Source organism: Thalassophryne amazonica, chromosome 17, assembly GCF_902500255.1.
Source record: "Thalassophryne amazonica chromosome 17, fThaAma1.1, whole genome shotgun sequence".
Lineage (NCBI taxonomy): Eukaryota > Metazoa > Chordata > Actinopteri > Batrachoidiformes > Batrachoididae > Thalassophryne > Thalassophryne amazonica.
In genome coordinates, this window is record NC_047119.1 from 69558361 (window position 1) to 69576285 (window position 17925).

The 17925-nt window shown below is 41.9% G+C and overlaps 1 protein-coding gene across 1 annotated transcript in view; it reads left to right on the plus strand.

The window, feature by feature from the left end:
• Positions 1–17549, plus strand: part of spra (sepiapterin reductase a) — a 34073-nt gene extending 16524 nt beyond the window's left edge. The window contains exon 3 of the mRNA XM_034192841.1: positions 17333–17549. Coding sequence (XP_034048732.1) covers positions 17333–17523 — 191 coding nt within the window. The 3' untranslated portion in view covers positions 17524–17549. The remainder of the gene's footprint in view (positions 1–17332) is intronic.
• The last annotated feature ends 376 nt before the right edge of the window (positions 17550–17925 follow it).

Consider the following 17925-nt stretch of genomic DNA (forward strand, 5'->3'; position numbering starts at 1 on the left):
GGTGTCTCTGGATGAAAACACGACTTTTTTTGTGTGTGTGTTTTTGTAACAAGTAACGGCATGGCGCATAGAAAATGTATCGGAGTAAAAGTACGCAATTAAGGTCAGAAATGTAGTGAAGTAAAAGTGAAAGTAAGCTGAATTAAAAAAAACTCAAGTAAAGTACAAAGTCTCCCAAAACGTACTTAAGTACAGTAGTGAAGTATTTTTACTTTGTTCCAATACAACACTGGTCATTTCTACTACACTTTATTATGTTTATTACATTTTTACTTGCTTTTCTTTACTTATAAGAGCTGAGCTAGCTCACATTTTTTCCATGTATTGTCCTGCCCCTGAGGACCACACCCACCAGCAAGGGACCGACAGACTTCCGTTTCTTTTTGTCCAAGTACATAGATCCTTGCTGGGCACACCAAATTTTGTTACCTTTCCAGCTTGGCTGACCCCTGTGGGCTCCCAGTCTATAAGTCCCTTTTCACCCGTGGTCGATCTGTCGCTGAAATTTGAATGCCTTCACCCCAGCAAGCGGTGACCCGTCAGGGTCTTACATTTTGGTGTTCCACTGTGACATGTAGTCCAGTGATGCTGTGCACTGACTTCGGACTTCCATTTAAAAAAAAAAAATAAAAAAAAAGAAATTTGTGTAGTTCCTCAGTTCAGCCAAAAATCACATCAGCTTTTCATGTTAGCAGCTCTTCATGCATCCAGACGGCTTACAGCGGAGTGGATTTTGTGTGTGTGTGTGTGTGTGTCTTACAAGAATTAGCAGTGTCAGTTAGCTCAAATTATGTCTCAGGAGAGTCGTGTCCCCCGCGCGCGCGCGCACACACGCAACCTGCTTGATGCTTGTGCGTGCGTGAACAACAAAAATAAGACTGTGTACGTCCTCAGTGCAGCGAAAAAAAAATCACGTCAGAAATTAGTCCAGCTTTTGTTCTTTCTTCCTGCTAACAACCTCCAGGCAGCACAGTGTATTGGTTTTGTGTGTGTGCACATATGTGGTGTGCATGCATGAGCTTCATCTGTGTGCATGAGCGTGTGTGTGCCAACGTGCGTGTGCACAAGTATGTGCGCGCATGATGACGTGGACGCACATGTGCATGTGTGATCACATGTGCACGGGGACATGCGCACTTGCATGTGCATGTGCATGCGCACTTGCATGTGCATGTGCACATGAGTGCAATGGTGCCAAACGTATGGAACCAAATTTGCACTCTAAATGGAATCAAGCTGCACTCTGAATGCAATGCAACACAAATGGAACCAGGATTTTGCTCATTTACTAGTGTGCTTGGGGTCATTGTCTTGTTGAAACACCCATTTCAAGGGCATGTCCTCTTCAGCATAAGGCAACATGACCTCTTCAAGTATTTTGACATATCCAAACTGATCCATGATACCTGGTATGTGATATATAGGCCCAACACCATAGTAGGAGAAACATGCCCATATCATGATGCTTGCACCACCATGCTTCACTGTCTTCACTGTGAACTGTTGCTTGAATTCAGAGTTTGGGGGTCGTCTCACAAACTGTCTGCAGCCCTTGGACCCAAAAAGAACAATTTTACTCTCATCAGTCCACAAAATATTCCTCCATTTCTCTTTAGGCCAGTTGATGTGTTCTTTGGCAAATTGTAACCTCTTCTGCACGTCTTTTATTTAACAGAGGGACTTTGTGGGGGATTCTTGCAAACAAATTAGCTTCACACAGGCGTCTTCTAACTGTCACAGCACTTACAGGTAACTCCAGACTGTCTTTGATCATCCTGGAGCTGATCAATGGGTGAGCCTTTGCCATTCTGGTTATTCTTCTATCCATTTTGATGATTGTTTTCCGTTTTCTTCCACACGTCTGTTTTTTTTTTTTTTGTCCATTTTAAAGCACTGGAGATCATTGTAGATGAACAGTCTATAATTTTTTGCACCTGCGTATAAGTTTTTCCCTCTCCAATCAACTTTTTAATGAAACTACGCTGTTCTTCTGAACAGTGTCTTGAACGTCCCATTTTCCTCAGGCTTTCAAAGAGAAAAGCATGTTCAACAGGTGCTGGCTTCATCCTTAAATAGGGGACACCTGATTCACACCTGTTTGTTCCACAAAGTTGACGAACTCACTGACTGAATGCCACATTACTATTATTGTGAACACCCCCTTTTCTACTTTTTTTTTTTTTTTTTTTACTAATAGTCAAATTTCATAGCCTTAAGAGTGTGCATATCATGAATGCTTGGTCTTGTTGGATTTGTGAGAATCTACTGAATCTACTGGTACCTTGTTTCCCATGTAATGTGAAATATACTCAAAACCTGGATTAATCTTTTTAGTCACATAGCACTACTATTATTCAATCAATCAATCAATCAATTTTATTTATATAGCGCCAAATCACAACAAACAGTTGCCCCAAGGCGCTTTATGTTGTAAGGCAAAGCCATACAATAATTACGTAAAAACCCCAACTGTCAAAACGACCCCCTGTGAGCAAGCACTTGGCGACAGTGGGAAGGAAAAACTCCCTTTTAACAGGAAGAAACCTCCAGCGGAACCAGGCTCAGGGAGGGGCAGTCTTCTGCTGGGACTGGTTGGGGCTGAGGGAGAGAACCAGGAAAAAGACATGCTGTGGAGGGGAGCAGAGATCAATCACTAATGATTAAATGCAGAGTGGTGCATACAGAGCAAAAAGAGAAAGAAACACTCAGTGCATCATGGGAACCCCCCAGCAGTCTAAGTCTATAGCAGCATAACTAAGGGATGGTTCAGGGTCACCTGATCCAGCCCTAACTATAAGCTTTAGCAAAAAGGAAAGTTTTAAGCCTAATCTTAAAAGTAGAGAGGGTGTCTGTCTCCCTGATCTGAATTGGGAGCTGGTTCCACAGGAGAGGAGCCTGAAAGCTGAAGGCTCTGCCTCCCATTCTACTCTTACAAACCCTAGGAACTACAAGTAAGCCTGCAGTCTGAGAGCGAAGCGCTCTATTGGGGTGATATGGTACTATGGAGGTCCCTAAGATAAGATGGGACCTGATTATTCAAAACCTTATAAGTAAGAAGAAGAATTTTAAATTCTATTCTAGAATTAACAGGAAGCCAATGAAGAGAGGCCAATATGGGTGAGATATGCTCTCTCCTTTTAGTCCCTGTCAGTACTCTAGCTGCAGCATTTTGAATTAACTGAAGGCTTTTCAGGGAACTTTTAGGACAACCTGATAATAATGAATTACAATAGTCCAGCCTAGAGGAAATAAATGCATGAATTAGTTTTTCAGCATCACTCTGAGACAAGACAAGACAATGCCATCCAGAGTAAAGATCTGGTTAGACACCATGTTTCTAAGATTTGTGGGGCCAAGTACAATAACTTCAGTTTTATCTGAGTTTAAAAGCAGGAAATTAGAGGTCATCCATGTCTTTATGTCTGTAAGACAATCCTGCAGTTTAGCTAATTGGTGTGTGTCCTCTGGCTTCATGGATAGATAAAGCTGGGTATCATCTGCGTAACAATGAAAATTTAAGCAATACCGTCTAATAATACTGCCTAAGGGAAACATGTGTAAAGTGAATAAAATTGGTCCTAGCACAGAACCTTGTGGAACTCCATAATTAACCTTAGTCTGTGAAGAAGATTCCCCATTTACATGAACAAATTGTAATCTATTAGATAAATATGATTCAAACCACCGCAGTGCCTTTAATACCTATGACATGCTCTAATCTCTGTAATAAAATTTTATGGTCAACAGTATCAAAAGCAGCACTGAGGTCTAACAGGACAGGCACAGAGATGAGTCCACTGTCTGAGGCCATAAGAAGATCATTTGTAACCTTCACTAATGCTGTTTCTGTACTATGATGAATTCTAAACCCTGACTGAAACTCTTCAAATAGACCATTCCTCTGCAGATGATCAGTTAGCTGTTTTACAACTACCCTTTCAAGAATTTTTGAGAGAAAAGGAAGGTTGGAGATTGGCCTGTAATTAGCTAAGATAGATATTCTGAACACTACTGTATGTCACATGACATGGATTGTTTGTCCCTTTTGTGTTGCATTGCATTTAGTGTGCAATTTGGTTCCATACATTTTGTCAAAAAAAGAGAATGGTCCGCACCACCACAACGCTCCCATGGAAAAAAAAACTTTTATTAGTAAAGATGTGACGTTTCGGGCAAACAAACCTCTGAGGAAGGACAGCTTGCCCGAAACATGGTGCGGATGATTCTATTTTTTGCAGTGGTGTCAAAAGTACACACATTTGTTACTTAAGTAGAAGTATAGATACTGCAGTTTAAAAACACTCTGGTAAAAGTTGAAGTATCAACTTGACCTCTTTACTCAAGTAAAAGTGAAAAAGTATGTGCTCCAAAACCTACTTAAAGTATAAAAGTATAAAGTAACCTTAAAAAAAAAGGTAGATGCCACTATATGAATTGAAAGCTTAATTTAAAAACTGATTCATTCTACATGTGGCCCAAGACCCAAAACCCAAAATTACCCCCAACACCACCTGCACGAAAATGTTTCAATTCTAGAAGCTCTGAAATGCAATCTGGGACTATTCCAGACAATAAACTGCAGTGAGTGCAGCATCCATTTAGTGAAGGAAAAACAAAAAACCCAACTTATTCAAATTCATTCCAGTAGTATTCTGCTCTTACTAGGATGCAGCAGTTTTCTAGTTTGTCAGATAGTTCTGGAGGAAATCACTGAAGAAATTAACAAACTGAAAATATGGTTTGACTGAAACAAACTGTCATTAAATAAGACAGGGATGAAGTGGAGGTGTAAGAGTCACTAGGTGTTCACAGGAAACATTTATTTATGTATGAATGTATTTATATATGTATGTTCATTGTTAGTTGCTTTTATATTTTCTGTTGTGTTTCTATTCAGGTTCTTTTTGCCTCTTTCTCTAAAATTGTATATAATAATCATTAGATTATTAATATATAAACAAAAATAAATTTAAGAAATATTACAACTTGAAAACAAATGCACCCGAAAGTGATGAGAGCTGCAATTGCTTAATGCTAAGTTTTAACATTGAAAATGCCATAGACATGCTAACGCGTTAGTGTCACTCCCGTTTTTAAGTTATAAAATACATCTATCAACTGTTTCAGAAGACCATAACAGATCGGTTTAACATAGAAAAGGTAAATAATACTCACAGAAGTAGGCTCTTTAGGGTTTTAGCGGGGGAAAATTAAGCGAAAGAAAAAAGAATAAACGAAGCAATAGGTCGAAGCATTGCTTCAATCTGCGAACCACTGCTTCGATTGGTTCATGGTTCAAAGCAAAGCCGCGCTGCAGAAAAGTTGATTACAGGCGCACATGACGTGAAATATATATATATATATATATATATATATATATATATATATATATATATATATATATATATATATATATATATATATATATATATATATATATATATATATATAATAAACATTAAACTGAAGCCAAGAGTAACGAGGCTGTTTGTTTTAAAAATGTAAGGAATAGAAAGTACAGATACTTGTGTGAAAATGTAATGAGTAGAAGTCAGAAGTAGGCAGAAAAATAAGTAATGGAGTAAAGTATAGATACCTAAAAAGTGTACTTAAGTACAGTAACGAAGTATTTGTACTTTGTTACTTGACACCTCTGATTTTTTGGTATAAATTTTTTTTGATCCAGCACGCTGTTTATGTGTTTTGGATGTGTGTGTCTTCTCTGCATCATCCATACATTTTGTGCCACTGCACACTGCGAACCCCACCCACTAGTGGGGGCAGCGTTTAGCTAAACATTGTGGACTTTGTTTTGCTGACGGATGATGATTTGAAGGAGCTAATTGACAGTGCTAATTCTTCTAACACAAAAAAACAAATCCTCTCTGGTGTTTTTTTTTTTTTTTTTTGCTGGACTGAGGAACTACACGAAGTCTCTTTTTTTGGAAGTAGTCAGTGCACAGCATCAACGACTACATCGTCACAGTTTGGACTACTCTTTAAAGTTCATGTTGGACTATTAAGCAGCAGTGGAACACCAAAATCTAAGTCCCTTTTCTGTTGTTTATAAATGAATAAAATGTCAAATGGCTAAAATAGATAGATAGATAGATCCTCTATTTTAGCCGTTTTATAAAACAAATAATGAATGTTTGTACATTCTTTCAATGGTACGAATATTTCATGAGGTGAAAACTGGAACATACCATTCAACTCGGCTTCACCTCAATGAAAGGAATGTTCCAGCTTTCACCTCATGAAATATTCATACCAGTGAACTCATAAACATTTATTATTTGTATAATGACTCACCCCATCAGAGTATGACTGATGTCGTGCTCCAACCATCTGTCTAATGTGAAAGGAGTTTGCCATACCTTTGTGGATTTGGGTGGCCCTGAAAAGGGCTGTTGGGTGTCTGGAATTACATCCAAACCGTTCAGTGTTGTCGTCTCCGGCAGCACTCCTCTCCATAAGCCTCTGGTAGGACATTTTATATTCCTTGTTTGAGTGGAACAACCTGAAGCATGGATCAGTGCACAGCCCAACATTACATGGAACACACTCATAACTGGATCTGTGAGTTGTTGGTCCAGCAACTTTCCTCTTCCCAGTTGTTGTGGAACACGTAACACATGTCCGCTGAGGGTTCTTGGTTTTCTGACCCTCCCTGAATTTGATCTTCTCTGGAAAATGGTGACCTGTCAGACATTACGCATATCTTGGATTCGAAGCACCACGAGGATGAATTGGTGTAGAATCACTGTCCCGCATCAGTGTCTTCACCACCTCTCGACAGAAGACCCAATGGAGGACAGGCTTCTTGCTGTGCTCCTTATACAACAGGTATGCATTCAGCACTGTCATCATCAAGAGGTGCAAAAAGACCTTCTTCCAATACTTGAGGGTCCTCCTCTTGATAGGATAGGACAGTAGAGCTGCCACAAAGGACTATTTTGATAGTCGACCAGTCAACGATTATTTTTGCGATTAGTCAACTCGTCGGATCATACATAAATTGCAGCTTATCGCATTTTATCGATACCATTATCGATTCTGCTTATCAATCCAATTCCTTATCGATACCTACTGTGAATTTTCTGTGTGCTACAAGTAGACTTTACAGGTTCTCTATGTCAACAACATTTTATTGAGTCTTAAAGTAAATAAATATGAAATTGGTCACTGGATCCTTGATCTCTGGACATAAATAAACTCTACATTCTTTTGCTTCTGATTCTATTTGCTCAAAGTGATATTAATCACTGAAATCACCTGGTGGAATCAGTGGATGCAAAGAAAACCTGCACCCTCTTGGCCCTTTCTGGAACCCAGAAAGAGCCCATCCCTGCTCTACATGGTGTATCCTTGATCTCTGGACATAAATAAATTCTACATGGTGGATCCTTGATCTCTGGACATAAATGAATTCTACATGGTGGATCCTTGATCTCTGGACATAAATGAATTCTACATGGTGGATCCTTGATCTCTGGACATAAATGAATTCTACATGGTGGATCCTTGATCTCTGGACATTGATAGAAAAAAATCTGTAGATTTTGTCAAAAAAACATTTCCTTTCAGATATTAACGGCATGGATGTCACTCAATACGTCTGAGCTGAGCTCAGCCGGCTGCTGGAGTCTGCAGGTCTGCAGCCATACAGTCTTGGGCTGCTGCACGTCAGCCAGGACGTCTCATTTTGGGAGGAAAAACAAAACCATTTTGATCAATTGCAGTTTATTGTTTGTATTACATTTGGAAAGAGGTGTCCTTTGATTTCAATGGCGAGTCGCTTTGAAGTTATTAATTGCGAGCAGACTCTTTCTAACTTGACTCGGCGGCACAGCGTTTGGAGCAGTGGAACAGAGGACGATTCTTGTTTCTTTCTCCCAGTTAGCCACTTTAATCCGCACAAAAGTGACTCACGATTAACATATTTTAATGGCTTTGAGAGGGGATAAGAAGTGGAGTTGCCGCTTCTGAAGAACAGCGAAGCAAAGATCCAACAGTGGCTCGAAGCACTGCCTCATTCGTTCAAGGTTCAAAGCAAATGACTCCTCAACTACTAAATTATTTGTTGATGGTTTCAATAGTCAACATAGTCGTGACTAGTTACTTGTGGTAATCGATAATACAAGCTAGACGCTGTATTGGCTCCCCGTAGATCGGTCAGTCCTGCTAGATACAGTGATGAAATTGGCACTGTGGATTGTTGTGCACACACAGACCTCCTTCTATCGTGCCACTTCAGCAGCTGCATTGATCCGTTGTGCACTCTACTCTGGGACCTTGATTTCCAAAGGAAATGCAAAATTTATTTTCATCAGAGAACATAACTTTGGACCATTCAGCAGCAGTCCAGTCCTTTTTGTCTTTAGCGCAGGCAAGACGTCAAGTCAGCAGTCTTCCCCATGATTGTGTAGCCTACAGAACTAGACTGAGAGACCAGTTAAAGGCCTTTACTGAAATAAATCAACTTTTTCATGATATTCTAATTATATGACTAGCAACAGTATGTTTCCCATGTCGATAAAGCTCCACTGAAATTGAAAATTGAGGAGAGACAGGCAGGCAGGTAGACAGACAGACAGAGAGAGAGAGAGCTGTCTTTTCTCTTTAAGTCTATAAAAATAAGGCCATAAAAGTACTTAATTCTTTCACCAAAACATCAAATCTAGGCTTGCATCTTCGATACACCTTCTGGCAAATTGTAGCTGAACTTTCAGGTCTCCTTTTTAGGAAAATCCTCATATAAAATCAACAATAATGATAATAATATTAAAGCAGCCAGCTCTGGTATCAGAATAGTATCGTTATTGGCAGATATCCCAATTTAGGTATCGGGATCAGATCGGAAGTGACAAATTGTGGATCGGTGCATCCCTATAGGACAAATATTTTTGGAGAAATTAGCAATTTTAGTGAACCAATAAACAATGGATGCTGTGCTGCAATGCACCATGGAATTTTGGGGTTTTGAGGTTTTAGATGTTATTGTGGTTTATGTTAGTTGAACAGTGTTGTTAGTGTTTATCGATTTGTGTTTTTGTAGCTCAGTCGGTTTAGTCACTTTAGATAAGTCTCATGTTGCTATTACCATGAGTGACTTAAGTTTCATGTCGGTACATGAATGTTTTTATTAAAAGTTGGAAACTTGTGTTGGTGGAAGTTTGTGCTCTACGAGCGCAGTGTATAGGAATGGGTATTGATTCTTCTTCTTCTTTGTCTTTCGGCTGTTCCCGTTAGGGGTCGCCACAGCAGATCAATCGTTTCCATCTCACCCTGTCCTCTGTATCTTCCTCAGTCACACCAACCACCTGCATGTCCTGTCTCAGCACATCCATGAACCTCCTCTTTGGTCTCCCTCTTCTCCTGCTGCCTGGTGGCTCCATCCTCAGCATCCTTCTCCCTATATACCCTGGGTCCCTCCTCTGCACATGTCCAAAGCATCTCAATCTCGCCTCTCTGACTTTGTCTCCAAACCGTCCCACCTGAGCTGTCCCTCTGATATGTTCATTCCTAATCTTGTCCATTCTTGTCACTCCAAAAGAGAATCTCAACATCTTAAGCTCTGCCACCTCCAGCTCTGCCTCCTGTCTTTTTGTTAGTGCCACTGTCTCTAAACCATACAACATAGCTGGTCTCACTACTGTTTTGTAAACTTTCCCCTTCACTCTTGCTGATATTCTTCGGTCACAAATCACTCCTGCCACCTTTCTCCACCCGCTCCACCCTGCCTGCACTCTCTTCTTCACCTCTCTACCACACTCTCCATTACTTTGAACAGTTGACCCCAAATATTTAAACTCATCTACTTTCACCACTTCTACTCCTTGTAACTGCACTATTCCACTGGGCTCCCTCTCATTCACACACATGTACTCAGTCTTGCTTCTACTGACTTTCATTCCCCTTCTCTCCAAAGCATATCTCCACTTCTCCAGACTAGACTCAGCTTGCTCTCTACTCTCACTACAGATCACAATGTCATCTGCAAACATCATAGTCCATGGGGACTCCTGTCTGATCTCATCTGTCAACCTGTCCATCACCGCTGCAAACAAGAAAGGACTCAAAGCTGATCCTTGGTGTAATCCCACCACCGCCTTGACTGAGTCTGTCATTCCGACTGCGCATCTCACTGCTGTCACACTATTCTTGTACATGTCCTGCACTACCCTAACATACTTCTCTGCCACTCCAGACTTCCTTATACAATGCCACAACTCTTCTCTTGGCACCCTATCATAAGCTTTTTCTAAGTCCACAAACACACAATGTAACTCTTTCTGTCCTTCTCTGTACTTTTCCAACAGTATTCTCAGAGCAAACATTGCATCTGTAGTGCTCTTTCTCGGCATGAAACCATATTGCTGCTCACAGATCTTCACCTGTTTTCTAAGCCTAGCTTCTACTACTCTTTCCCATAACTTCATGCTGTGGCTGATCAGCTTTATGCCTCTATAGTTACTGCAGCTCTGCACATCACCCTTGTTCTTGAAAATAGGAACCAGCACACTTCGTCTCCACTCTTCAGGCATCCTCTCACTTTCCAAGATTTATTAAACAATCTGGTTAGAAACTCTACTGCCATCTCTCCTAGACATTTCCATGCCTCCACTGGAATGTCATCTGGAATGGGTATTGATAAGATTCGAGAACCATGGCCTCGGATTTGGAGGTGCTGATTTTCATCCCGGATGCTTCACACTCGGCTGCAAACCACCCCAGTGCACGCTGAAGGTCCTGATTTGACAAAGCCAACAGAACCATATCGTCCACAAACAGCAGAGACGAGATTCTGTGGTTCACAAACCAGACCCCCTCTACACCCTGGCTGCACCTAGAAATTCTGTCCATAAAAATAATGAACAGAACCGGTGACAAAGGGCAGCCCTGGCAGAGGCCAACGTGCACTGGAAACAGGCTTGACTTACTACCGGCAATGCGAACCAAGCTCCTGCTGCAGTCGTACAGGGACCGGATAGCCCTTAGCAAAGGACCCCGGAGCCCGTACTCCCGGAGCACCCCCCACAGGGCGCCCTGAGGGACACGGTTGAACGCCTTCTCCAGATCCACAAAACACATGTGGACTGGTTGGGCGAACTCCCATGAACCCTCGAGCACCCGATGGGGCGTGTACAGCTGGTCCAGTGTGCCGCGACCAGGACGAAAACCACACTGCTCCTCCTGAATCCGAGGTTCGACCATCGGTTGAATTCTCCTCTCCAGTACTCTGGAATAGACCTTACTGGGGAGGCTGAGGAGTGTGATCCCCCTATAGTTGGAACACACTCTCCGGCCCCCTTTCTTAAACAAAGGGACCACCACCCCGGTCTGCCAATCTAGAGGCACTGTCCCCGATCGCCACGCAATGTTGCAGAGGCGTGTCAGCCAAGACAGTCCCACAACATCCAGAGACTTAAGGTACTCAGGACGGATTTCATCCACCCCAGGAGCCTTGCCACCGAGGAGCTTTCTAACCACCTCGGTGACTTTGGCCTGGGTAATGGATGAGTCCACCTCTGAGTCCCCAGTCTCTGCTTCCTCTTCGGAAGACGTGACAATGGGATTGAGGAGATCCTTGAAGTACTCCTTCCACCGCCCAACAACATCCCCAGTCAGGGTCAACAGCTCCCTACCCGCACCGTAAACAGTGCTGGTGGAGAGCTGCTTTCGCCTCCCAAGGCGTCGGACGGTTTGCCAGAATCTTTTCGAGGCCGACCAATAGTCCTCCTCCATGGCCTTCCTGAACTCCTCCCAGACCCGAGTTTTTACCCCTGCAACCGCACAGGCTGCGGCACGCTTGGCCTGCCGGTACCCGTCAGCTGCCTCCGGGGTCCCACCTACCAACAAAGATAAGTAGGACTCCTTCTTCAGCTTGACGGCATCCCTTACTTCCGGTGTCCACCACCGGGTTCGGGGATTGCCGCTGCGACAGGCACCAGAGACCTTGCGACCACAGCTACGAGCGGCCGCATCGATTGTTTATATATTAATAATCTAATGATTATTATATACAATTTTAGAGAGAGTCAAAAAGAAACAGATCACTGTGCCAAGGAGGGGAATCTCTTTAGGGTCAGTGACCCTATGGCCTTGTTTAGAGAAGTGTTTCATAAATGTTAAAAAAAAATCATATTTGCAGTTTAGTTGAATAATAAATTGAATTTTGTCTCATTTGTTTTTGTCTATAAGCACAGGCAATATCAATATCAGTGCTCAGATGACAGTAGCTTCTGGGAAAAGTGCAAGTTGCAATAAACTGTGATGCCAAGCGCTAAGGATACATGCTATCCAGTCACAGCAGATGAAACTTTTTTTTACTACTGAGCAAACATCATTGTTAGACTTTTTTAGGTTCACTGGGCCTCATGTATCAACGTTGCGTACGGCGATATTTGAGCGTATATGGGGTGTACGCCAAAACGGCTGCTACTTGGCATTTATCAATGTGGTCGTTGGCGTACGCTGCGCTGAAAATATACACCAGGTCGAGAGGTGGCGTAAATTATACACTAAAATGAACCAGCGCTGGAATCCACATAAAGATGAAGATGATCAACATGATAAACAGTGCCATTATACAAATCAATGCATATGTTACATAAATAACACTTTCCTGATTATACTACATAATAATCAATACAAATCCCGCCTTTGCGGGATTGTTATGGAGCACGATCCGTGGTCACAGCGCTGACTGCAAAGAAAGCGCTGCTCGCCTTTTTCTCCAGACTTCGAGCCTGGAACCAGAGCAGCGCTGAGCTTAACTTCATGTGGTGTGATCGTTTTAGACAATGAAATTGATAATAACAACTGCAGTTTTGTCATTCCCTTAATTCACCCGTGCTGGAACCAGGTTTTGTCGTCTCCATTCGGTTGTCACAATAAAATAAATACAGAAATACATTTAAAAAATAAAGAAATCTGACAGATTAGGCGTGTCTTATTAATTGAGCGAGCAAATATCCACATGTCAAGAATTATTGACATGTGAAAAGAGAATACAGTGGTCCCTCGCTATAACGCCGTTCACCTGTCGTGGCCTCGGAGTCTCGCGGAGTATTTAGTCCAATTTTGCATGCCTTTTTTTTTTTCTTTTTTTTTTTTTTTTTACAGTGTTCTGTGTTCTGCGTATCTGTTTATAAGAATCTTGTCGCCCAGAAGAGAAAAGAGTGCCAACAACTACTCATAAGTAACTATTAATAATTTCTTATGTGTCCGACCTCGTTCGTTGATCGTTAAAATCAATTCGTTAGTTCTAAATGCCATCATAATTATTTATAGGAAAACGTTCTATTTTTATTTCTCAAACAAATGTTTGGGCCTGAAAACAGTTTGGTATTATTTTCCTACTAAGGTTTGAACTTTGAGAGTGTTTACACATGAGAGAAAAGTGAGAAAATGTTTATGCCTGATTGAGAAAGTGTATAAAGTGGTTTTACAGGGTTTTTACAGCTTTAAAATGTCTATAATAATTGTAAAAAATAACGCTGACTACGTCGCGGTTTCACGTATTACGGGCTATTTTTTAGAGCGTAACTCCAGCGATTAATGAGGGACCACTGTAACACTTTATTGATTATATACTACAAAACAATTGATACGACAGCCGCTTTTGATGCTCTATTGGCACGCGTCGTGATTGGTGGAGTTCTTTTTCATTGCCGTCTTTCCGGCTTCCATGTCGTAAAATAAGGGTGTGTCTGAAGCAGAGTCTGAATATTTATAGGCGTGTTTATTATAATTACGATCGTTTCCACCCGCCGCATTTATCAAGATCACGTCAGGCATACTCCAGAAATGGGCAGGTGCGCACTGCTTGATACATGTCATGGCAACTTTGGTGTATTTTAAGTTTACGCCGTAAATCTACGCCACAAGTGCGCAACATTGATACATGAGGCCCAGTGATTCCACGGCGTGTAGATGTTATGGCGTCAGTGACCCCATGGCCTTGGCGGAGGTTTGCACTCTCTGAGTGCTTCTAGTTATGAAAATTTTGTGGTTAATTTTCAAAACCTTTATTTCATTACAAGTTTAGCCTGCTCGGGAAATGCATTGCTTCTCCAGACATGCCTATGAATAAAATCAAGCGCACCCTCTCTTCTTCTATGGTGTTTAGTGCAGCAGCTTAATCAGCTAATGTTAGCTTAGCCTTAGCAGACCAATCAGTGGGTCCCACAATTTACCCAGACTGACTGCAAATAGGAGTAAATTAAGTACTTTTATTTCATTTTAATTATTTAATTGTTTTTTTGTGGCTTTTTGTAAATACCAAAATGCGCTCCATCGTGCCCCTGTGAACAAATCAAGTGCACCTCTCTTTTTCTATGTTAGATAACGGCAGTCTGCATCCTTATCGTTGCATTGCTGCCACCTTCTGCAACAATCCGTTATAGCAGTACTAAATCCGCTTGATGAGTCCAGTGTGTTCAAGTATTTAAAAATCCCCCCCCCCCCCCCCCCCCCACACACACACACACACACACTTGACCTTATGGCTAAAACTGTCTGCAGATCACCTAAACAAATTCATACTTATTACAATATTCCACCATAGTTTGCCTCAAAACAATAAATCTAACCAGATTGAGCCTTCTTCAAAACACTTAAAAGTCATGCTGTTGCACTACTGTTTTTTCTTTCCCCCATTGGCCAAAAAAGCAAAAGGCACCAGTAGTGGTACTTTTACATTAATGGGATGGGGTTCAACTCCCTACAGTGTCCTTGCTAAAAACCAAAATATATGAAAACACAGTAGTTATTAATCAGTCCACACATTTCACAACAAACCTAAATGACCCTGCCTCACATTATCAATAACTACTGTATTCACATCTATATGGAGTTAGATTTGTCTCATTAATACCTGCAAATGCACAGAGGGTGATCTACAAATAGTCCTTGATTTGCACACGTGTTTTGTCATCCCCAAACACAAATTTCCAATTTGTAACTTCTGTGTTGTTTTTTTTTACAAATAAATGTGTATTTGTAAATGGATCATTTTTTTCATTTTTAAAACAGGCATTTACAAAACTGAAAATTCTGTTTGTCAAGTGTGATTCAGCATTTGTGGATCACCATGGATTCATCGTTTTGCCGAGTTACGCAATATTGAGACATTCTGAGCGCAAAACTGCGCAGAGGTACACGAATATGTACATCGCGATTCACACTCCCATCCAGCAGAGGGCAGTGCTGTTCTATGCATTTTGACAGGGGGAAGGCCTTGCGGTTCTTGATCTTGCCACGGCACTGGCTTGCCAGCTTCTCATATCCATGCGTTGTTAGTGCAGCAGCAGTGTCCTCAAAGAGTTTTTGATTCAAATTCATTCTGCCCAACTTCTTTTGCTTTTCCTGGATTCAAAACAATATGAGTTTTGTCTCCTCCATCAACCAGAACAAACTCTAAGTGGATTCGTTTGTGGCCGTCACCAACTACTACCAAAGACAAACAAGGTGCTCTACAAAGTTTGGGCAAAGTTTACGTCAACATTTAGGTGGAGTTTGCCCACATGACCCAAAAACTGTCCACCATGAACCCAGAGGTACATTATGATCCCAGAGCTAGCTGAATTCAAGCCACATTTGTGTTCAGACCTCGACAAATCTGGCACAAAAAGAAAATAATCTGCCTTAAATCTGAATACCGCTGCTCAGATTCAAGGGGAAAAGAAAAAAATCAATCCAACAAATCAGACTTGTGGCACACACAGGTACAAAACTTGATGGCATCTCGAGATGCCATCAAGTTTTGTACCTGTGTATCCGTCAGCGTTAGTGCTAACCCTGACGGTGGACGGTCTCCTAAAGGTAGAGTCACACATGCTGTAGTCTGAGTCACAGTGTAGCATTTTTGGAAAATTTTAACGGCACAAATTTTCACGTTTGCAGATACAAATAATTAACTTTTTGTGCTTTATTGGCCGATGCAGATGTTTTCTCAGTATAATTGTGCATCCCTGCATACACACACACACACACATTTTTACATATTTCTATGACAATTATGAACTCAAGTTATTTCTTTGAAGAAAATAATTGAGGCGCCCTGCTCCTCGGAGGCTTGTTTTCAGCAGGCAACAGGATAAAGAACAAAGCTCTTTAATCCACACTGTTTGCCTCCAATTAGTCTTATTTGCACCATCCCCGTGAACATTCCATGAGAATGGTCGTTGACAGATGGACTTCCCTTTCTTCACCCATTCTGGGGCACCATGGTGAGAGTAAATAAAGTCATGGCTCACCAGTCAAGTTCATGATGTGTCACATTTAAGGGAATCCAATGATTTCTGTTGCCTGTATTCTCTTGGAACTGTTGTACAATTACTGACTTTATAACTGCGTTACAGACAAATCATAATTGTGGCAATCCCTCAGTGTCAACGAAGATGTTCTCTTAGTCAATTCTCAGATGGAGTCGGTGCCCCGGAGATGACTGAACAGACCCGGTCTTTATGTGCACTGTTTCTTACAGACGCTGCACACGGTTGCTACATTATGCTTGTTCCGGTCAGGATCTTGCTTTCTCTTTTCCTCTTGCTGCTGTTCTCTTCGGTTTGTTCGTACACAATTTTTCGAGGGCTTCCACTCCCTTGTGGATCATTGCTCAGTAGCTGGCTCGACCTCTCACATGTTCTTCCCAGGTCTTCCAGTTGATGGAGCAGCTCTTGAGGTTGTGCTTCAGGAGGTCCTTGTCGTGTTTCTTCTGCCCTCCTCTGGACCATTTTCCTTCTCTCAGCTGGGAGTCTAGAGATGGCTGTGTGTGGGTTTGTTTAAAGTTACAATTTCCTTCCACGTCAACAAGCACATAATCCTTGACAGAACCTCAGGCTGGTTTGATAGCTGGGAAATCACAAATGATCAGGGTCTGAGGACCTGCTGTAACCTTCAACTGCCATCACAGCCTGATCCACCGTTGAGCCCCCTTAGCTGTCTGTCTCGTGTTCAGGGTTCCTGTTGGTCCTTGATGGCTACCGTAGCCACCACGGGGCACACAAGGTCAGCTCCCCACTGTATTTCACCCCACCAGGCAATCCCCTGCTTGATCCGTTGACCCGTTACCAGAGTGTCGCTATGCGGACGACAGGTTGGACTTTGACCCCTACAGACAACTAATGTGATTACAGTTCTAACAAACCTCGACATTGCCTCAGTGATCGCTAACAATACTTAAAGTAAGACTTAACTGCTTAATTCCATGACGCTGGCTGTGTGGGGTACTGTGTCCACTCTGAGGTTGGTGTTTGTTTGTCCACTTGTGCACACAGATGTTTTTCTTTACTGGTTTCTTTGTGTCCTTTGTGTATTTGTGCAGGGCCTCTGGACACAGACATGCTGTCGCAGGCCAAAGAGAGAACAGCTGATCCCGACCTTCAGAGGTTGATCTCAGACCTGTACGCTAACGGTCAGGTGCTGACGTGTGACACGTCCTGCTCCAAGCTACTGAAGCTGCTGCTGGACGATGGCTACACCTCAGGAGCTCACGTAGACTTCTTTGACGAGTAGACCGGCCATTCAGCACTGGGCCACACATGTACAATCTGTGCCTTGATTTAAATCTATATGAGTTTATGTATTTTGATTTAAACTGTATGATTGTATGATTTGTCAAATTTGCACAAAATGATATCCACCAGAACTCCCGTCTCGTTGCGTCTATATGAGCTTGACGTGTGTGGACTTTCTCCGGAAATTTAATGGGAAGCAGAAGGATGTAATAATGGAGGATATGGCTTGAAAAGTTATGACGTGTGTGTCGTATATCGTCGGTTTTCCCATGATGGCTTTTTAATTCTGAGAAAATGTTATGGATGTAATCGTTTAATATGGTCTAAATTGTAGACATTATAGTTTCTGAATTAAAAAAAAAACACTCTTATTGAGTGAGTGCTTAAAAAGTCCTCAACT